The 23,229-nt window shown below is 41.9% G+C and overlaps 1 protein-coding gene across 1 annotated transcript in view; it reads left to right on the top strand.

Moving 5' to 3' along the window:
• Window positions 1–1,154: 1,154 nt before the first annotated feature.
• LOC132257581 (sodium/calcium exchanger 1) overlaps window positions 1,155–23,229 on the top strand; it is a 95,983-nt gene continuing 73,908 nt past the window's right edge. Inside the window, exons 1-2 of the mRNA XM_059754550.1 lie at window positions 1,155–3,104; window positions 3,135–3,955. Of these exons, the coding sequence (XP_059610533.1) occupies window positions 2,295–3,104; window positions 3,135–3,955 (1,631 nt within the window). The 5' untranslated portion in view covers window positions 1,155–2,294. The remainder of the gene's footprint in view (window positions 3,105–3,134; window positions 3,956–23,229) is intronic.

The raw sequence follows: 23,229 nt of genomic DNA on the forward strand, positions 1-23,229 counted from the left end.
TCAGCAAAAAGCTAAAAGTGTAGTGACAAACATGTCGCTAAAGAACAAGATTTAAGTGTTTGAAATATGCGGTAAAGTGAAAAAAAAATTTACTACATTTACAATTTTCAAGGAGAGAAAAAAATGGAGAAAAATCGATTAGGTCACCCAAAATTTTGTTCACGCATTTCTAATATGTCGGTTATAGAGCTGTAAACATTACGTGTTAATAAAAAAAAATCTTAAATTAAAAACGTTGTTTTATTTTGAAGATTTCAACTCCTTCGAAGGAATACAAGTGTGAGTACACCAAGGGTTGTTTCACTCTTGTTCGGAAAACACATCTTTTAAGAGATTCTACAGTAAGATAAGAGATCTCTCCGAAGGGTGGGTGTCTCTGCTGAAGTGTCGTGTTTCTCCCTCCAGAGTCATAGAATGTGAGAGAGAGAGAGAGAGAGAGTGAGAGGCGAGAGAGCGAATTGGCCGAGAGAGGCGCACTGAGAGTGCGAATGCGCGCTCTCGGGCACATCTGAATTCGCATGCAATCGCAAGAGCGCTCTCAGCGCGTTCTCTGAGAGTGAAATGTGATGAGGGAAAAGAACTGGCCTCTCTCTGTGTCTCAAATTTGCGCGAACTTCACCCATCCGCGACGGTGCGCCCATCAGTCGACTCGACGACGAGAGCGCATCGCGACGTCTGTCTCTCTGCTTCACGGCACAGTTCTCCCCAGTTCTGTTTTTTACCCTCCTGCTGTGGCGCCCACAAGGTGCACCCAAGTCGACGGGGCTCTGGAGGCACACCTTGGCGCGCGTGGAGGTTCTGGCGTCGCCTCAGTCGCGAACGGTCGGGCTCGCGAGTTAGCAGTCAGTCGGGAGAGTCAGTTCAACTCGATCGCGACGGTGCGCGGTGTTCGGTTATATTCTTAGCCTGAGGCACCTCTCTTCTGGTCCTGTTCTGGTCCTCTCTTCCGCCACGCCTCCTCTCGCGGGACAATAGGAACTGCAAATCCGCCCTGGAGTTCAGGTCCCTGCCGCCCCACGGTCAGGAGGATCGAGCACGAGGCACAGTCTCTCCGCGGTCGCGGGAGCTCAGTTATAAATAGGCCGCAGGTGTGAAGCGCGGTGATCGCAGCACGTGGTGTGGAGTGATCGGCTGGAGTCTCGACGCATCCTGCCACAGAGTGAAGGACTTGGGCTGTGCCACCCGAGGGTGTGCAGTGCGAGGTTGGGCGAGGAATCCGTGTGTGAAGAGCGCGCGAGATGGGGCTAAAAATAGCCACCGAGCAAGACGGCTGTGGTAAAACGGGCCGATAATAGTTTGGTGAATGGGGAGTTGAGAATCACAGTAAAGGAGTGTGACTCGATCGGGAATACTCAAGTCGTGCGTGTGGTGACCGATTAGAGCGGCCTGATAAGACAGTCTTGCCAAAGTGTGGGACTGGAGAACACCTTGAGACCCAGTTGATGATGCACTGGGCGCAGGAGAGGATCGCTGACGGGGCGTGAGTGTGATCGATGATCGTGATCAGCTGTTGTCATTTGTCTTCACGCTGAGGAGCGCGCGCTTTCGCGAAACGGGGATTATTTTTAGTGGACAAGGTGAAAATAGCTTCGACTGTATTTATAGCATTCTCAAACATTGCACGAGAGATAACCCGTGAGGAAGCCACCCAGTATATCGGCATAGTGAATAAGGTCGCTGGATTGAAGTGTGTCAAAAAGAGCGCGTCGATCAAGCCGCTTTTCCAAACACGGTTTGTGTGCGAAGTTGATTGGAAAATTTTCACCGGAGACATTCTCCATTGAGGGATTCGCGCTCTGCGTGCTCCACGCACCAAGGCGAGATAGCGAGAAAGAGTGAGAGATTGAATTTGTACGGTGTGCGGTGCGAAATCTGTGGTGTGTGATCGGAGGGAACGCATCAGTTGCAGAGGCGCGATCGCGATCTATTTTTGTGTGTTGGTGCACCTAAATATGGAACTCTTGGCCCAGCTTCCTGGGCCCATCGCGCGTTATCAGTGAGTTAATCTCCACATCCAGCATCCGCTCTCGACTGGGCGGCCAAACAATCAATCGACCAGTGATCGCGAGGTCGTGGGAGGGCGAGAGAGAACAGTGTGTGCGTGTGTGAGGCGAAATTGGGTGTTGATCGCCGACCTCTTCTCAATCACTCTCAATCACCGCCGTCGTCACAACAAGCGCGCAGCGCTCAAGATCGCCGAGCTGACAAGAGATCGCGAGTGATCCTCGCCGCCCCTGCAGGTCTACAGGGTGTATTTGTATTGTGTGTACTGATTTTGGCGGAATAGAGCCACCATGCGGAACGCGGTAGTGCTTCTGTGCGTGGCAATCGCGGCCGTGGCGGCGGCTGACAACAATGCCACCGTGGAGAGCAGCGACAGTGAGTGCGAAGATGGACTGCTCGTGCCCGTGTGGCAGCCGACGAGCAATCTCACGTTCGGCGATCGCTTCTCACGCGGTCTCGTGTACTTCCTCGTGATGATCTACCTCTTTATCGGCGTGTCGATAGTGAGTGACCGCTTCATGGCGGCCATCGAGGTGATCACGTCCAAGGAGAAGGAGGTGAAGATCCGCAAGCCCGACGGCGAGACGCAGATCGTGGTGGTGCGCGTGTGGAACGAGACTGTGGCCAATCTCACCCTGATGGCCCTCGGCTCGAGCGCCCCGGAGATCCTGCTGTCCATCATTGAGATCATCGCGAAGAACTTCAAGGCGGGCGACCTGGGACCCGGCACCATCGTGGGCTCAGCCGCGTACAACCTCTTCGTGATCATTGCCATCTGCGTGATGGTGATCCCCAAGGGGGAAGTGCGCAAGATCAAGCACTTGCGTGTATTCTTCGTGACGGCCACGTGGTCGGTGTTCGCGTACATTTGGCTCTACCTGATCCTGGCCCAAGTCACACCGGGCCGCGTGGATGTGTGGGAGGGCTTCCTCACGTTCCTCTTCTTCCCTGCCACCGTGCTCACGGCCTATATTGCTGACAAACGTCTCCTGATCTATAAGTACATCGGGAAGCAGTATCGCATGAATAAGCGCGGTGTGATAGTCCAGGTTGAGGGTGATGCGGGCCTAGAGATGAACAATCGCGAGGATGGTCTCAAGGTGTTGGAGGAGAATGGCGACGTGTCGCAGGAGATCAATGACTTCGAGGAGGCGCGTCGCGAGTACATATCCACGCTGAAGGATCTGCGGAAGAAGTATCCGCAGCACGACCTGGAGAACCTGGAGGTGATGGCGCAGGAGCAGCTGATGAATCGCGGACCCAAGTCTCGGGCATTCTATCGCATTCAAGCTACCCGCAAGATGATGGGTAGCGGTAATATTATGCGGAAGATCTCCGAACGCGCGCAGAGCGACCTCAGCGAGGTGAAGGCCGAGCTGCAGCGCGTGGACATCGACGAGGTGGACGACGACAACATCTGCAAGGTGTTCTTCGAACCTGGCCACTACACTGTCATGGAGAACTGCGGGGAGTTTGAGGTGCGTGTCGTGCGCCGCGGAGATCTTTCGTGTCACATTACTGTCGATTTCGAGACGGAGGACGGGTCCGCCGAGGCGGGCAGCGACTACGTGGGAAAGAAGGGAACACTGACATTCGCGCCCGGAGTCGATGAGCAGCGCTTCTCCATTGAAGTAATCGACGACGAGGTGTTCGAGCAGGATGAACACTTCTATGTGCGCCTCAGTAATGTCTCCGACCCGGCCATTCTCGCAACACCCAAAGTCGCCACCGTTATGATCCTCGATGACGATCACGGTGGCATCTTCGCGTTCAGCTCCAAAGATCACGAAGTCGTTGAGTCCGTGGGCACGTACGAGATCAAAGTGCAGCGCTTCTCGGGCGCGCGCGGAAAAGTGATCGTGCCGTACTGGGCGGAGGACGGAACCGCCAAGGCGGGAAAGGACTATGAACCCCTTCAAGGAGAGCTGGAGTTTGACAACAACGAAATTGAGTGAGTCCTTCCATTACTTTTTACATTCTCTCAGCCGAAAGCTCTCGCACAGGATTTCCTAATTAGAAGCTAAGATGAAAAACACCACGTGATACACAAGAGTCACTCTTGGTAATAAGACTTCTTCACAGTTGCTTTGAACTTGACCCAAGTTAGATATCGCAAAACCTTCGGAATATACCGTGTCTTTTCTCTATATGTCCATTGAGTTGGGTAAACGATTTAATTAAATTGAGACTAACCTTGATGACTTCAGCACTGTGATTGCAAAATGTTTTCTTAATAAATTCTTCATAATTATATTTCAATAAGCATACTTGCTCTTTACATTTTCCATCTGCAAATGAGTGGTTTTTCCTGTTTTGTTTTTCAATTCGCATCGCATAGTCATTCATCAGAATTTGCAATGTTCACGACATAAAATGCCTCTTTTGAGCGCACAGAGCGCCGAAAATTATTTGCGACCTCTTCTGAAATTGAGATAACAACTTTGCCAGCATTTTGTGTGACTATTTCAACGAGGGGAAATTGCATTTCGGGAGCATTCTCCTCGGGGCTGCACTGTGTGTGGACATTTTAGGCGCATGCATGCAGTCCCTCTTGAATAGGTGATCTGTGTTATTAAATTTCTGGGTGGATAAAAGTTTGTGCCACCGAAAATCTCTCCACTAATCCACATTTTCATCTGCGCTTTATTTATGCAGACACCATCATCGTCCAACAGAATCAGATTTCCCAACTACAAGCGGACGAGAGTGAGAGAGAGAGAGCGACATTTTTTGCCGTGGGCCTCTCTCGGGTTGAATAATGTTTCAACACAACTTACATGCGAGCCCACGAGGGTCTCCCTGTCCAACCCCGCTGGCCCCCAAAAGGGTGGGAAGCTCTCGTGAATGGAATATGTTTCAATCCCTCGAAATTTCACTTGACTCCGCTTGTCGCTGCGTATTTATGGGTGAAACACAATTCAAATTCATGTAAATTAATTGACTGAATTTATACAGAATTACAACACATTGCAAGTTGCAATTTATTTGCATTCACGACCATTTTTGGATTTTTTTTTGTTCTGTATAAATTAATGTATCTGATACGGTAGAATTCAGCACACATTAAAGTTAAATATTAATGTAACGTTTGCCACGAGTCAAGTGCCTATAGTTTACCCAAAAGCTCCTCATTAGCTGTAGTTGAGTATGAGCAATTTGTGCAAATCATATTAGCATTAAGTAATTACATTGGCAAGTAATTTCATAATGATTATATTGAGATGCATATGAATTTGCACGAGACCAAAATCTCCATTGATTTGGCTAAATCCTCCTCTGTATCATGTTGAGTAAATGCCGCAAATACTTGAAGCTTCCTGAGAGTCAATGTCTGAAAATATGAAGGAAAATATTATTTTATTTTTCTTGCTTCTTCTCGTGCCGAAGCGGAGCAAGGAAAAACAATGATTGTCTCCCCCGCAACAATTGGGGGAGAAAGTTCAGAGGCAAGCTCACGTCACTTCGCAGGAAAAGAAACATGAGCCCCGAAGAAGTTGCCAGATACTGCAAAGTTTGTTGGGAGAAACGAGGGGAGTTTAGCATATAGGGGCGGCACAATAAATCACTCAAGGTTGCTGATGTTCCAGGCAGTGTGAGCGGGGGCGTGAAGACCCCTTGGATGTGTAACCCTTGCGCTGACCTCTTTAACATAAACACCGATGCGGGCCTTCAGAAATTGGGCCACGCCGGCTGCACGGGGTGGCGTGTGTTTGGCCAATTACCCGCCCCTTTGGCCCAAGCGTTCACGCGCTACCTCTAGGCCTATTACTCAATCGATTGTCGTAACAGTGACCTTGGCTGGGAGTACCGTGGCACTGCCGCTTACCTGGGAACTGCCGAAATGTCGATCTGAGGGAGGCTCTGTCGCTGCCGAATGGCTGGGTGTCGTGATTTGGGCAAATAACCCCTTGGACGGGCGGCGGACGGGGGTTTGGGGTGGGCCTGGGGTCGGGATCAGTGACCAAGCGTCGTACGAGTTTATGATATGGTGAGCGGCAATTATTGGGCAGTAAAACCCACCGAGAAGTGGTGAGAACAATGGAGAGCACGAATTTCAAAAGTGCGACTCTCGAGTGGACGGTGGATTTCTTGGCGGGCCGCCATTCGATGGGACCGCACTGTTGAACAATCTCTGTGGCCTGGGATATTTTGGGAGACTCACATATACAGAGAGGGACATATTTATAATATCGGATTCGCCTGAGCGGTCACCATTCTGGCGACCACGAGATTCTGGCCGTTCGTTTCTGGGCACCTTGTGAAATTCCTTCAGTCACTGCTTCAGCATTTCTCGCGTGGCTTCGTGAAAGCTCCCTGACCATCGAAAACGCTGACAAGTGATAAGATTGCAGGTTTCTGGCGTCACATCGGACGCGTGTCTTCGGTGACCATATTTTCCCCCGCCGATGACGTCCGTCTTGGCCGCATACAGCACATTCCTATCGCAGTGATTAATTTATCTGCAGTGGGGGAATTGATAGCACGACCTAATCGACATGTCTCCTCTGCACTGTCAATAATTCTCATTCGCCATTGAACCCGTATTGTCAGGCACATTAATTCCTTACGAGTGCCACTCAATGTCTTCGCTCCTTGCACACTCGTCATCGCTGAGATTGAATCTTTGCCATTATTGCGCACTTTATTTGGCTCTTTTGCATTTTCTCACTCTCAAATAATATATACCCTGTCACATGAAGCAATTCATTGGCACAGACCGAAAAGAGAACCATCGTCTCTACGTCTTCGCATACGTGAAATTTTGATACATATCGGCGGCACTTGCCATTTGGCTCTCTGGAAATGCTAAATAATATTGGAGAAATTATTAATGGCACTTTTTCCTAATACTATTCAGTACATTAGTTGAAAAACATATTCTATCGCACAGTGTGAACAAATGGATTGGAAAACAATGCTCAAATTATATCTGTGGATTGAATATGACTAATTTATCAATTTTTTATTTGTATCGAGCTTTGCTATGGAGGTTTTTCTCTTCATCAGAATTTAGTACATTAACATTCAATAAGCATAATGTTAGTGCTTCGACCTTTAATTTTTCTCTCAACCTCCGATAATGAGATATAGGGTAAATGCGATCAGAAAGAAGACTATTGTGTCATTTTATAGCTGCTTTACTGGAAATCCCAATAATAGAGAATAAAATAAAGACTGTTTTTTTCCTCTTAGATACAAAACCATAGAAATGCAATCGCTTAGTTTTGTTACACAATATCCGAAGTTTTTGCTACGCAGAAACCGCTTCTTTATCAGTGCTAATTGGTGTAGAACATTTTTGAGTTTTTTTTTGCATTTCCCGTGCTGCAGCGCTCATTCATGATGATAACAATTTCGTTGTGCACGGAATTATTTGAAGTTTTATCAACACTATACTATACAAAATTTTTTCTCTGCTTTGCTCCCGAATCAGGTTGTTTCTATGCGAATAGCACGATAAATTTCCCATGGTGAATTCACGTGGTTGAGAAGTTTAGGTCATTTTCGCGAGATTGAATGTCCTAAAGTTGCGAATTGTGAAAAATTTCCGCAAAATTTGTATGAAAAATTCTCTCACTTGCAATTCGCACTAAAATTGCGTGACATTTTCCTACAAGACGCCAAAAATTGGGTCACTTTATCGACTACGTCTATCTCTAGGAGAGATGGTGAAAACTCAATTACGAGAAGGTCGCGACGTGTGAAATGACGAACGAGGGATCTCGCATTTTTCGTGGTTCTCAACATTAAGTCAGTGACAATCAGTGTGTGGATTTATATGGGATTAAGACGCCCTTAGCCAATAGCAGTCCACTTGTTTTTCCCCGAATTCCCTCCGCATTTGCACGATGTTTGAGCCACATAAATCACAAAGAGAGTCAAACGGTTTTTTACGATGGTTGTGCAGGGAAAAAACTCTAAATCTAACAAGACTGATTTACGATTATTATTGTATGAGCTGAGCGTCATTATCTAAAAATCTGCTCCTATCCCGAAACAGTAGCGGGCAAAAACGACATGAAGCGCTATAAACACGGTGACACAGTCTGAGGGACCTTCGACGAAGGCAGGAATTTTTGTGCGCGACTTTCGGGAAAATAATTTCGTAACAGTTTGATCATGATTGTTAGCGTGGAGACACAAAAGTGTATCAATGAATTACTATATGGATTTTTTTTAGGGTAAAATTGTCGTCTTGGCCTTCACAGTTGAGACACATAAACCAGCGACTTTATCGTTGATTATTTCATCCACTTGGCTGCGATTTCGTGCTCTGTCGCGGTGTCTCTGAAAAGTAACGAAACTTTAATGCTTGCGGTCAAGTGTACATTTTGTAGGTAAAAATAGCTTCCTTGGAGCAACGTGAGAAAGGATATTGTGTGTATTTTTGTTTTGAAAATTATAAATGAAGGATTTACTATAATTTTAAAATTACTACTGCAATTAATATTTGCAACTGTTTGTAAATGTTCTTCGCTCGCGTATTGGAATTGAGTATCCAATTACATTGTAAAAAGACATTAATTGTACCTTTTTCTCCCGAAAATCGGTCTTAATTATATCTCTAATTAAAGTATGTAGGCTGTCTCTTGTGTTTACTAATTACAATTTATATCAAATTGAATTTTACAGATTCCCCTGCTCACTGAAAGAGTCCTAAATTTAATTTATTGCCATCAAGTTTATTATTCGGGCGGAAAATTTTCTCATTGAGCAATGATTTACCCGCTTTATTGAAGGAAAAGTCATATCAGTGTGACGAAACTCCTTTACGTCTCCCAATGTCATTATATGCGCTGTCAGCCAATATTGCCATTGTATCAATTTCTATTAAATATTGTTCTTCACCATGGAAACAAGGAAGATCCAATAAACGACATGGTCTGCGAATTGCATGAAAAGGAAGATCAATAAAATTATCCTTCTGCTTCTGCCTCTGTTCATGGCGACATTGCTGTAGAGAGGAAATTTACAATTTTCCCAATTCAATTTATTGTATCATCTTTTCATTTCGCATACAATGCAAATTGCCAAGTCCGACGAGTGGATAAAGGGCAGAGCTTTCTGCTTGTAGCTTGTGGAGTATAAACAACTTCTTCGTGTTTCTCTCTCACGAGCTTCGAGAATTCCTTGGGAGATTTCCTCGTGTCGAATTCCAGAGTGGTATCAAAGGCGCACACACACACGAGGGAGGCAAATCCACCTAACTAAATGGTTGTTCTGTTTGAATAAATAATAAGATACTTAGAGTCAATGAATAATGTGCCATTGCATGACTACATTAACTTAAAGTGAGTGGGTGGTTGGAGACATAACACCGAAAAAGGGGGTTGACATTGAAAATGCCGCATGGATTTTCCGACGTGCGAGATTAGGAGTTCTTCAAACAAATCCGTCATTATTTGCCTTTACCATATTTTCCTTTTTAGCGCCTTTTTTCTGCTCAGCAAAATTCACCGACTTCATCCAAAGATGAAAAAATTGCTCACATTTTAATGATATACACGCACACACATCAATCCACCAGTGAAAACTTTTCCAATTTCACTCCTCTCTCGCGAGTGCTGCGAAAACTTTTCGCTGGAATGCGCTTTTTTCGCTCAGGCGCTAAAAAGGAAAGGCATCGATATTATCAGCAAAGAAGCTATGCGAGGGTGTTGTTTCGGAGAAGTATCTCTTTGAGTGGTTTTACTTGGGGATTTAGGATAGGAATTAATTTTATCGTGGCACGAATGCGGAATTGAGGTACTTTAGCATGATTTCTGAATTTTCCACTCTTCACTTTTCCACACTTCTGCGAGTGGGAAAATCCTGGGTGTAAATTAAAATGAAATATGTTTTTGTAACATCATCAGGACAATGAGGACTATTAAAATGCTTCACACGTTCACAGTGAGCGTTTAAAAGGTTTTCTTTTTTATATTTCACAGCATTCTCATTTATTAAAATAGTTTTCGTGTTAATATTCATGTTTCTCGTTGGACATTTTCCTTTCTCATGAACGAAAATGTTCATAGAATTTATGTACAATTAACGAAAAGTTTCTCCAAAAACGACTTTTGAAACTTCCTAGATCAATAAATTGTTCTTAAAAAGTTTTAGTGTTTTTACTATTTGACACAATACATATACATAAAAGTCTGAGCAGACTTTAATTGCAAAAACATAAATTAGAGGAAGCAAATTCAGTTTTAACAATTGGTGTTCACCTATTCGGGGCTCTTGTGTTGATATTCTCTGTAATCTCACCTCACAGCGGCTTTAGAATTGTGTAAATTCCACAAATTTGTAGCACATTCTGCTTAATTTCCCTGGCAAATGGGTAATCATGTGAAGACAAATCGTATCACTGTGTTTCAAAGCAGCCAGATAACAGTGGAAGTTGTTTACACCTTGAGTACTCGAGGAAAAAGTGTAATCACCCTAAAAGCACAGTATTTTGCAGCACATTCCACGAGGGTGTTGTTCTGAACGGGGTGATGTCGGGTTGAAAATTGGAGGAAGACTCATAAAATGCAATAAGGCGAGAAAATATGTCAATAACAGTATAATTGAAATCTCAATTGAGTTTTCTCCAGAGATTCACGTGTGAGCAAAGGCGTCGCTCTCGACACTGACATGACTCTGCGACTGTGTGTGAAAGAAATTCACTCAAGAAGCCATAAGGAAAATTAAATTGGCGATCCTTGCCTGCAATTTTGACGCTATTTTGATGTTACGCTATAAAAATGTTGTGGCGCAGTTCTGAAGATAAAGACGGCATCGAAGGGATGCCAGAGGAAACGCAGAAGGAGTCACAAACGAACAGGCGGGTAATCGATTCCATCCACTGAAAAAGTAGGATTTATCGTCATGGTCTTCCTGCAATCTCGTGAGTTGGGAGTGGTGCCCTAATGTCGAAAGGGGTGGCAGGAATTGATACCGTGAGAGAGATAATGTGGCAGGCAATGGTAATTCAATATTGGCTGGAAAGCTTACCAGCACTTTATTGTCTTTCGCAAGTCTGTCAGTGGAAAATTTTCGCCACCGAGAGTCCATGAGGATGTGGAAATTACGCATCTCTCATTTGTTTCCTCCTTTTCGGCCACTTTTCTTGCTCTCACTCACTTCAGACGCAAGAAACGGATGGGCAAGTCAAAATCAAAATAATTGCGCGTATTTTTCATCGCATTTCTTGTCCGCCTCTTGTTCCCCCCTTCAACTTCTTGAATTTCGCTTATAAAAGGAGAAGAGTGGAAATTCTCAGGGCGTCTTTGTCTCGAATTTCCGCCGTCCGTCGAGGGGTTAACAGCGTGAAATGAATAATTGATGCACAGTGTCGAGGTTGCAATTCGTCCCTCAGCAGATTAATATGGAATCCTGTTTTGCTGTGTTGCAGATAAAAAAAAACAATAATAGTTTAAAAGCATTTGAATTTTTGAAAATATGATATATGCATGAGTATAAAATATTCATAGATTTATCTATTGCACCGAACGTGGTTTGGCATGCTCTCCATAATTTTTTTTGTATTTGGCAAATTGAACGCCTTCTTTAACATGGATTTGCATTGATTTTTCCGTAATCGTAAAAGCCAGCTAGTATTCCCCCGGAGGGATGAATGAAAAAGTGTGTCAGATGATTTTGGGTATCTTTTCCCGAGTAGAAATCGTCGATTTTTCTACCCCTACCACACCCTTCGGATGACTTCGTGGTCAGCAGAACAAGTTGAATTTCCTTCATTCTGATGTATGCGCTATTTCCACTCACTTAATGTGTGTTTCGTTTAGTCTCTCCCCGTGGGCCATTTTTCCCTCGACCTCCGGCACTGGGAAGACCGCATCCCCTCGGCAATCCGGCGGAAATCTTTCAACTCGGCCGGGTCATTTTCGTAATATAAACACGTACCACTCGGGGATTTACCTCACCAGTAGTGTGGTGGCACGCAAATAAAAAAAGGGTGGCCCACACTGCAGTGCGGCTCAGCCACCCGGCCACCCACAAATCCCCAGGCACAGGGCCAGCGGCGGAATTAGAAAAGTTGTATCATTTCCACTCTGCACATTCTCTCAATATCTCATCATGAGATGTGTAATAACTCAGCGTAATAACATTAAAGTGGAAACTTTGCTGAAATTGTCATAATCATATTCGTCACTAACTTTCCACTAACTTTTCGCCAACTTCCGACTGCATTCCTTCAGAGGATGCCTCTCCTGTCTCTGATGGTGATATGACACTAACTGTATGGAAGTCAAGCATATAAGAAATGCTCTAAGTCAAGTACATTGAAGATTGTGTGATGCATTTAATTAAAGTGGAACGGAATATAAGTGCTGATGGATTCCAGGCAATATCATGGTCTTTGAACAGAAAAAAATAATTGCCATGAAATACCGAAGCGGTTACTAATAATATTCTAACGTCATAATTCGCAATAAGACTTAATCTTTCTACCGCATGTCTGTCTTACTACAATGGATTATCATCTAGACTCCAGTTCATTATCTTTTCGCAGTATAAATAATACTCATTTGGTGTGTAATCCAATGAGATATCGCATTGCGACAACTTATTCCGTCCGGAGGATTGTTTGAAATAATTTGATCACTTTAGCAAAGCTTCAGCATTACATGAAATCATCCAATTCTGTAACATTGAGTCACAATTTCTCCGTTGTCTTGCCATATTCATTTTCTCTTGCTATGATAAAGCCAATGCGGTAATAAAAATCCGCAATTTTCCAGTATTCTGACGTGATTAACTCCCTCGCGTTCAAGTAATGATTTACAGCAGAATGATGTCATCAAAGTGAAGTCGTCATATTTCATTCGCAACAGACGTCAATCAGCTATAAAAGGATTTCTCACAATTTCTCAGCGGCATTGCGCGACAGCTGAGAGCTGTATTTATACCCACGTCTTACTTTTCCCATGCCAAAAGGGGGTACATTTCATCATCAATGCGCCCGCCAAATCACTTTCGGCGCTAATTTAGTCAATTCACACAGAATACGACTACGGCTGAGGAATTATTATCATGATTGTTATTTTCGACGTTGTTGAGATTTTTTGCGATACAAAGACCCACGTTTTCACCTTATTATCGTTATTATCAGAAACGAGGAGGAAATTATGACACAGCACTTAGGGAGGTGTGAAAATGAATAAATAAAAAAAGGAGCAGGCAGAAGTTTCCTCAAAGTTTTATCGTGTTAAAAGATATTCCAAATTGTTGGCTTTTCCCCTCTATTGTTTCGCAAAGGCGAACTTGCCAGGATGAAGAAGTATAAAGCGCGTGGCACTCCAGAGCACCGCATTTGGTAATTTAATTAGTACAGCCCGAGAGGATGCAAAATGAAAATCGCGTAATTGAATTTCCTTGCCTCAATTTGTACACCAGAGATTGATGGAAGAGGAGCAAACTGAATGCCCGGTTAATGCCAAAAAATTACCTCGCGTGCCAGCTTTCGGGCAAGTTCCCTCATCGCGAGAGCTTTGTAGCAATTTGCAGAGTTGTGAGGACATTTTGATAAATCACACACAATTATCGCGACATTCTCGAATTCTTCCGAGCGACGTCGAGAATGATGAGAATTTTGCCCTCATGCCACCTGTTTATGTGAGTCGACATTCCGCAAAAACTTTCCACCCCATCGAGCGCAACAAAGGGTATTAGTGAAGCTTTTGCCAGCAAAATGAACGGCGAAGTTGACAAGATTTGTGAAATTTTAAATAAACTCAACTTGGGGAGTTATTAATTCTGCCAACTTCTTGAGCACTTTCGCAAAATCCCCATTTGAAAAAGGGAAAGAGTGACATGGTCGTGATTGAAGGCGCACCTGAATTAATGTGGCAATAGAAGGATTTGAATTTAAATAGCTCTCTTTGCCGCAAATTAAGTGATGAGGAAGTCTTTATTAATAAATCAATAAAATATCTCTTTTCAATGATATCATATTTCTCACATAACAATAATAATGGAAAGAACTACGAATAAAGACATTTGTAAACACTGAGAACTTGATATATCGCACACAAATAATTTCTTTTACGACCAACTCCAGTGGTGGATCAGAAGATTGCGGAGCTCAATGTTTATTTTCAACACAATAAACATCGTCATATCGCAATTTCTTCTATTTCTCTTTAATTACATTGAAACCAATAAGAAAATGCTTTGTATAGTAATCAAAATTATGTGCGATTCGTGGAAAAGGAAAATGGGTGTAATTTTCACGATTGGAACGAAAATTGGAAAGCTTGTTGTGATTGGCTATTTTGTGATTTTCCGAAGGCATTTTACACTCTCGATGGTCTTTCAACTTTCAACACCACCAATTTATTGGATGTTTTCACTAATTGCCAACTTTGAATTGTGGGAAGAGCACTCAAGAGATGAAAGAACAATTACTCACTAATTTCTGTGGACATAAGGAATTATGGTCTCTTGGGGAAGATAATAAATGGCCTCTGGAGTTGGCAGAGCACTTCGGATTTTAGTGAATTAAAGGACAGTCATTAGGACTAACGCGAATCTGCTGGGATGCATTTTTATCCAAAAGCAGAAATGTTAATGTTTGCTTTAATTGATTTTCTAATTAAGAGCAGAGTAGATCGCAATTGATTAAGGAGCATTTGGATTTAAGGAAAATGTTGGAATAAACTCAATCGTATTTAATTAATGCAGCATATCATTGATTGTAGTGTAGCTTCATATATCGGAAATAAAGCTAAAATAATATGTGTTTACTTAGAAAGATCAACAGTGTCTCTCCTCAAATACCATGTCTCCCCATGGATTTATCTTACGCGCAAATATTAGGCCTTCTTATCTCTTATCTGTGCTGTCAGCAAATCTGCCTAGTGGCAGCAAAAAGCGTAGTTATCATTCCCTCTGCCATTCAATATTCGTGAGTGTTCTGTCTGGGAGAGTGCAAAAAAATCACTTGAGTGAATCGTCCAAGGATGGATCGTTCTCTATAATTGAATGGAGATGGATTAAGCTGGTGGGCTGGCGCGATGAGACGTCCACTAATAGGATAAGGAAAAAATTACAAAGTACATTAGAAGATTAAGCAACGCGTCTTGCTCGACCCTCACAATCTTGGGCGCGCAAATTAACCTCGCCGACACAGTTTGGTCGTTGCCACGTGAGGGATTAAGTATGGGGAGCGAGTGTTTCATGTGAAAGTGTGTTTGGGGCGCAAAATCGATTGCATTCACGATATCGTGTCAACATACCGCCCACTAACCCGCTGCACTTTGCCTAGTTGCACCGTCGAGGGATGAACGGACGTCGCCGGCTCAGATGCGACGACGCCACCGCTTCGTCAATTGTTCATGGTTGTGTGTTTAGCCGCCACGGCCTCTCTCGCACTTGCCTCAACTCAATCCACCCTCGCATATACACGAATGATGTTCTCTATTTATACGTGACACTCACATTAAAATTTTAACCAGTTTTTCTGCCTATTTCTCGACCTAACGTAGGTGTGCATCGTATATTCAATGAGTGCTTTTCCCAAAATTGATCTATTCATAATTTGCCTGAAAACATAAACATTGCTCATCATAAATTCCACATTTTATATCAGTCTCAGCTCACATCCACGCTAAAGCGTATTGGAGGTCACTTTTGATTGTCTCGTATGACGAATTGGCCAATCTGTGACGCCATAAAGTGGGTGGGAAATTGATTAGTGGGCAACCGTCAGCGGGGATTCTAGACATCAGCACAAAAACGAGCATCTTCCAAATTATTTGCACACCGTCTCAGTCGACAGGTGTTTAAACACAGCGCGAGAGACACACTTGAGAATCCACGAGATCAGACCGTGTATCATTCTCAAGTGGGTGATTCATCGCCCAAATGCCACCCACTGAGAGCCTTACAATGGATATATGTACTCTGGCGAAGTGTGCTGAAGTTTTATTAATGATTTAGTGTGAAGGGAAGAAGAGCAATTACAGTATTTTCAGTTGAGGCGGCACTTGGGGTGGTTTTGCCATTGAGCTACTTTCTTTTCACGCGGAAAACCTGATGGCGAGGAAGGTTGTTTTTCACGGGGAAGGAAACACCGCAATCAAAAGCACAAAAGGCAGCCACAAAAAGTATCATGAGGCTTTTTTTGAGAAAAGTTGAGTGAGCTTTCTCACAGCCACTGTGGTTCGGATTGAGTGTCTCGGCAAAAAGGTGCAGCTACTGGAATTGAGTAAACAAATAAATAGCAAAAACATACATGCAAATGGAATTCGATAAATAAGCACTGAATGTGAAATGTAGGAGAAATACTGTTTAAATAACAATTGGGGGTTTTTTTAGCTTTAAAACTCATGCTTTTTTTAATTTAACCTCATCAAAGTGTGTGAACAAACTCCAGGATTTCCAGTGTTCTATAAAGCAAATATTTTATACATATTAACTTGTCTCACAAGACAATCACAAAACCATTAAGCTGCTCAAGCTTTCCTTGGGTTTCCCTCGGAAGTTTGTCAAGGAGTATCATATTAAGCTCCTTTTTCTCCTCCTTAAAGCACACACACACACAAAAAGTGAGTTGAAAGTGAAAATGTACTTTGGAGACTGTTGTTTTATCTCTTGTTGAACATCTCTGATTCTGGGCTCGTCAAATTTGCGAATGGGAAAAAAGTCGTTTAGAGTGTGTCAACTCTTGGGGGGATGATGAGTCCACCATAAAAGCTCTCATGCCAAATTTCAGATAGACTTTTGGTCTCGTGACGCTGTCTGGGCGAAATTTTGAAATTAATTGGGAGAATTTCGAGGGATGAATTTTCATCACATCGTGGAAATAATCTGGCAAATTGATTAACCCCAGCTCCTCATCACTGTCCGCCAAGTAATAGGCCAGATAAGCGCGGGTGAGGGATAATCATCCCCGAGTGCAATTCGCTGGTATTCACGTCGTTGTCAGCAGCTGCCCCGAAATTTTCATGGAGCGACTCGTAAAAGCTCACAAGTGAAACTGAATGGGAAAGTGCCACGCCCAACGTTTCCCTTTCCAACCTATATTACTTCTCTCCTATGCTTCTGCACGGAATCAAGATAGGACCACAATATATAAACTCCATGTGCCAGGCAAAATTTTCGGGTCGTCTTTCAAAATACCTCCTTGCCTATATGCTATCATGAGTCGTAGATTGCAGGAGGCAGTTCTTGGGGCCCAAATGGAGCCATAAAGACTCTTTTACTCCGATGTACTGATTAGGGGTGGGTCTAATGTGACCCAATTACTTAATTATTTTTCAACTCTACACACTTGGGTGGACATTGAAGGAGATATTTTTCAATAACATCCTATTAGCGCGTCTGTTTACGTGCAGTGGAAAAATGGTGAGGAAAAGTTTTGTCACGAGAGCTTCCACTCTAAAGTGCTGTTATTAGAAAGAGGGGAAATTGTCACAGCAGTGTGATTAAGTGATTTATTCTAATTTATTCCTCATCTGTTCCCATGTTCACGACACAGAATGAAAGACACAGTCAGAAACTCATTGCTTGAGAAGCAATGTCTAAAAAATCCCGCACTCTTTCACAATGTCATGTTCTTCATTTCAAAAAGTTCTGAATTGTATTTTTTAGTAAAACTCAAAAGCTTTCCTATTCATTTGCATGTGAGGCAGAAAGTTTGATTTTTTCTCAACATAAAACTATACATGTTCAAATTTTATTAGACATAAAAGAAATCTAATATTGAAGATAATATTATGATTATATCTCTGCAATTTTCCTAACCGCACGCTTTTGTCCTCGTTTTCTTTCACATTCCTTTCCCTTATAAAGTTCATTGTCTTTCCTTCTCACGTTGCTCTTATCCTCCAAGCCACCACTTGAAAATCCTTCAAAATGAAATGCGGAGAGGAAGCTCCCCGAAAGTACATCGCTGATGTGTGGCTTCCACGGTGCTATCATTTCGCATTTGGTGTTTATTCTCTGCACAAATCTTCTTGTCACTGGGCTTGAATTCAGCTCAGCCTGAGGAACACCAACAAATTGGTTTAATGTCTTAACTGGGAGGCAGATGTGAATTTTCATCCATGGAGACTTTTCATATTTCCACTTCACTCACACCCTCTCGTGCGCATGAAATCCACGCACACATCGCACAGGGATAATCTCCAACTGAAGTTCGTCTTTTGGTGGGGAATTTAAAGAGGAACTTTTTATCTCGTGTGTCGAGTTTACCAATCGACAAGGGAATCCTTTTCCGAAGATAGGATCGGGCTTACAGAAATGTTAATTAATTAATTTTGAAAATAACTCTTCACCCAGATATGGAATGAACGGATGCTAGACGCCTGACTTGGGGAGAATATTCAATTACATCGAAAAGTTTTCTCCGAAGGTCATTAGTAGTCTCACAGAGTCTTGGTGCAAATTGATTGAACACGTTTCATATCCAATTTTAAATATCTCGCCTATTAATCAGCGACAGAATTCCTCCGCTCTCGATAACGTTTCGTATTTAATGCTAAACTCGTATATTTCATCTAGTAGAATCGCACAGTTATAGGGAGAAAATGAGTGAAGTTCACCCTTGATAATTATTTTCTGATAATTCCACGACATTTGACAGCTCAAGACATAAAAGAGTCCCTAAGTGGCGCCAATGGAATCGTCAAAACAAACCCCTCCCATTAATGCTATCTAATTTCAGAGCGTTTCTCCGGAAATTCCTTCAGCGCGGCCGAAAAGCGATGGAAAAGTCATTAAGTTTCATGGTTCACACATCATTGAGGAAAAAATGTGTATGTGTCCACGAGAATGATATGAATTGACTCCAATGTGTGGTGAAAGAAGAGACGCGATCATCAATAAATATTGGAAGTAGACACGAGCCATATTGGCTGAACATCTCAAGAAATTATCGGATTAATCGATCTCTTCCTCTTTTATTGTTAATTTGCTTTCGAAGGCTAATTAAAATGCTCGCAGCTTCTGAAAATAAACGTTCAATTCGCTATTTTATTTTCGGGTATTCTTCTGCTGAAAAAAAGACCCGAATCGCTTTCCCTCAATGAATTGAGCGCAATTTGGAAAATTTCTCTATAGAACAGATTTTGCTGCGTCTTTTGATGAGGAACAACATGAAAAGTTTTCCAATCAGATGGAATAGATAGTCTTTTATTTCTTATAATACCCCGTCTATCGCTTGTCTGTTTGCCCTAACATCCTGTGAAGATAAATGAATTGAAATTCCTGAAAAGACTTTCATTTTTTATTTCGCTGGAAGAACACCGTTTCCACGGTTGAATTTAATAAATTAAAATAACGTCAAATGAAAAATGCTCATGTTTATCTTGAGACTCCTAAATTACCACATCATCAATAAGATAGACGTATGAGATTGTGGGAAGATGTGGAAGAGCTTTAGCCGGTATCATTGGCAGAGAGCGTGACTTTCCACAGAAAACACGGTTGTATTTTTGCGGCAGAAGAGAGAATAGGGATGAAATATTCAGTTTGCAGCAAAACTCCTCTCTTTGCCTCACTTTTCGCTTACTTTGCATGAATAATACAGGAGAAAATGAACCTGTTTACTGGTAATGTTTCAATAAAGAATTCATTGAAAGTGGCTGACCATCATTTTGTTGAAATGCTGTGGCTAAAGTGGGCTTTGATGTGGGGCTGACATTTTCACTCCATATACTTTGTATTGAGGTGAAAAGTTTTCCCAAATGAGAGATGTCGTGATACCATTCAATCACTTGTGCATACTGTATGTGTACGCTAAATACTTTTCAATGCAGTGAGATTGAAAAAGTGACATCGGAAACATATATCTAAAAAAAAGAGGAATATTTTTAGAGAATGGTGATAAAAAATGCAGATAAATTTATCAGTTTGTGTATTTAATTCACAAATTATTGGATGCAAAAATACATGGGAAATTCATTGAATCTGATATGACTGTCGTCCAACTGCGATATGCAATCAAAAGTAATTTAATTGTATGAGATTAAAAATATATGCACAAGTTAGATTAGAATCGCATGGTTGTCATTTTGTGAAGTCACGAAGCGGAACCTTTCAACGTTATTACTTTTAGTGTTGCTCACAGAACCGATGATCAGAGTTAACGTTAATAGTGATTATTTGGAAATAAATTGGAAATATTATGATAAGTAATGTTCTTACCACGAATTTTTACCTCAATTAAAACTCTAATTTGACAGTAAAGCTTAATTGTGGAATATTTCGTTTCGATTGTGAATATAATATGAAGAAAAAAAGAATTATAATTGCACTCTCTCGCCGGTAATTACTCACTTATTATGCCAGCAGCAGTGTGCAATCTTTTCTGAAGATCAAACAATTTTGAGCAAAAAAAAATTCATTCCTCTTCACAAATTAGATATTGAACTCTTCTCTGCATTACTCACCCACACCTCATTCTTCTGGGCTAACATATAATTTGTAATTTGGATATAATTGCATTTTTCGCTGACCTCCGCCACACAAGTTGTGCGAGATGGAAAATACTGGGCTCTGCACGCAGATCAATGAGGCATGTTTTTGGTGTCAGCAATTTTTCTGTCTTTGCCGCAGAATTTGCTGGTGGCACGGAAAACTCTGTAAATAAGTCAATAAATTGAAAATAATTGAACATCCATGGCCGTTTGGTGCTGAAAATGTCACAGACAGGCTCCACGGCGGGAGGTCTTTTGAATAATTTTGGGCGAGTATCGACTGATTGGTATGGATGGGTCGCATGGAGAATGATATCGTCTGGACAGTCCACAGATGCCATCAGAGACTCTACACTCCGGCCACGTCTTTGTCATATCCGACAAACTTATGCTTCACATTCCATCGACATTCTCAGAGTATATCATGTTCGGCATACCATCCATTCTTCAATTGCAAATTCCTCCCTTGAGGATCCACATTTTTATTCCACACCCTGTTGAAATTCTCACGCTATCTGAGCCCATGACTTCTGGCAGCGACAGGTGAATTTAAATTTAATTATTTTTGTCTGCTTGCGATTTATATCCACACGAAGAAGCAATTGATTTGTCCCTTTTTCGGATGTTGCACTGCAAAAAGTGCCCGGTTAAGTGGTCAAGAGATGCAGATGAGAAATGTTATTTGCATTTTATCACTGCAGTTACACAAATTTCTCCCCAGTGTCTGATGCCACTGGTCCACACTGAACTCTCGAGAGGTTTCCATGGAAAGTTTTACCACATCTGCTGTGCAGCACAGAGTTGATATTTGCTAAATAACCATCATGATAATGCATGTATAATTTAAGACTACATTCCGATGTTTGAAACAATATAGAAAAGTGCAAAAGTTACTTTTTATTATGCTTTAGAGCATACATATATTATGCAAATAGTTTCAAAATCATGGAAATTTTCTCAAAGCTTTAGTATGCAAAACAATTTTTTTTTAATGTTTTGTGAGCTTTTTGCATTTCATACTTAAATTTATGTTGAATAACATTCACATAAATGACTTGCTAGATATTAAACATGATGAAATATTATTCGAAACGAAAATGTTCGAAATTTTTATAAATATAAATGAGATAGAAAACAGTGAAAAATGCAATAACTTTTTAAAACCCATAAAATTCATGCGCTCAGCACTCTAACTAAAGCTCGTTCGTCTATACGGAATACTCCCATTGTCTGTCGGCAAATCCAGTTGAGACACCTTCATGGTAGGAACGTGGTTTCCCGGGGAAAATATATTGACACATTGGCTTTGTCCGTCTCCCACATGCACTTGTTATGTGCTTTCACAGCCAAGGTGTGGGAGAATCTCTTGTAAATCACGACTGTGGCGTGCTCAATAGAAATTTAAACATTGAAACATTTGTTGCACCTTCACATTCAATTGGATAGTAAGCAACTGACTGGTCATTCTGAGCCGCAGAGGGAATATTTAGTGAGTGAGGCAAATCGCGTGTACACGATGCCAAATTGTGTGCTGCAGGAGAGCAATAATGATCAGAAATTGTTGCTCTATTGTCGTGTTGATTTTATATAATTTGATGCAATTGAATTCAACCCACAAAGTGTGTTGTAAATTTGCCCTTTTGCCCAGCAATGTTTGGGCCATGAGGGCTGTTTCACCACTATTAATTATATAGAGAAGTCCCCAAGAGTGAATTTCTGCCGTCTGCAGACTTTGATATTCTGACAGGTCTTCGTCAGAACTCGTGGAGAATTTATATTGCTGCCGCGTCGACCTTGAATGCCGCCCATGGAAATTATAAAGAAACATTATGTGAAACTCATTTGCCTTCCCAGAAGCACGCAACCTATCAACTTTTTCGACAATATTCGCTTCTTTCTCTCTTGCGAATTACACCCATATTTATTGGTATACTTTTGTGGTCGTCGATCAAAATAATTGAGCTATCTTCATTTCACTGAGAATGATTAATTATATTTATTTCCTCCATACCTGTATAAAGACCTATGATTATGACCTATAATTAGTGTGTTATGAGTAATTTGCCATCTTTGTAATTAATATTGAATAAAAGTCTTACCTTGTTGCATCTTCAGTGTTTGGTGATGTGGAAATGTAGGGAAAATATCAAGAGAAAAATGATAAAATTATCCCAGAGACTGTTGGACGCTAATAAAATCTATGCCCTTGCCCTCTCTGAAAGCAAATACGAACAACATATTTGGCATTACTGCCATTACAGATGCAACAGAGAGATTTGCAATACTTGGCATGTCTGTCTGATGTACAATTTTAAAAGTGACCCCAAAGGTCTGAACAATTGCAGACGGTGATTGAAAAAAGAAATACTCTTCGAGACACGTCTCTTGCTTGATTGAATGCGACTTTATGTTGAAAATCTGTGACGTGAATGCATGATTTCATTGCATAAGAGCGCGCTTGAGGAATAGTGGGTGTTTCTTAGTATAGTCACTCATATACAGACCGCCCAGACGAACAAGACATCTTTCACGGTGACACAAAGACACAAATAATTGCTGAGAAATCCAGAAGCCCCACAAAAATATATCTTGAGACGTTCTGTTGCCGATCTGTACGATGAACTTCATTAATTTTATTTAGTAACATGCTGTTCTCTATTTTATTTGACTCTTTTATGTGGTGTTTCTCTGGAAATTTTTGTCGTTTGCAGTGCAACATCGATCGATATAGCACGAGGAGTTAAAATTCAAAGCTCACATTCGCCTGGAATTGAAGTAAATATTTGAGACACTCCAGCATGTTGTGCTAAGACAGTTT

This window comes from Phlebotomus argentipes, unplaced genomic scaffold (assembly GCF_947086385.1).
Source record: "Phlebotomus argentipes unplaced genomic scaffold, Phlebotomus argentipes genome assembly scaffold_4, whole genome shotgun sequence".
Taxonomy (NCBI): domain Eukaryota; kingdom Metazoa; phylum Arthropoda; class Insecta; order Diptera; family Psychodidae; genus Phlebotomus; species Phlebotomus argentipes.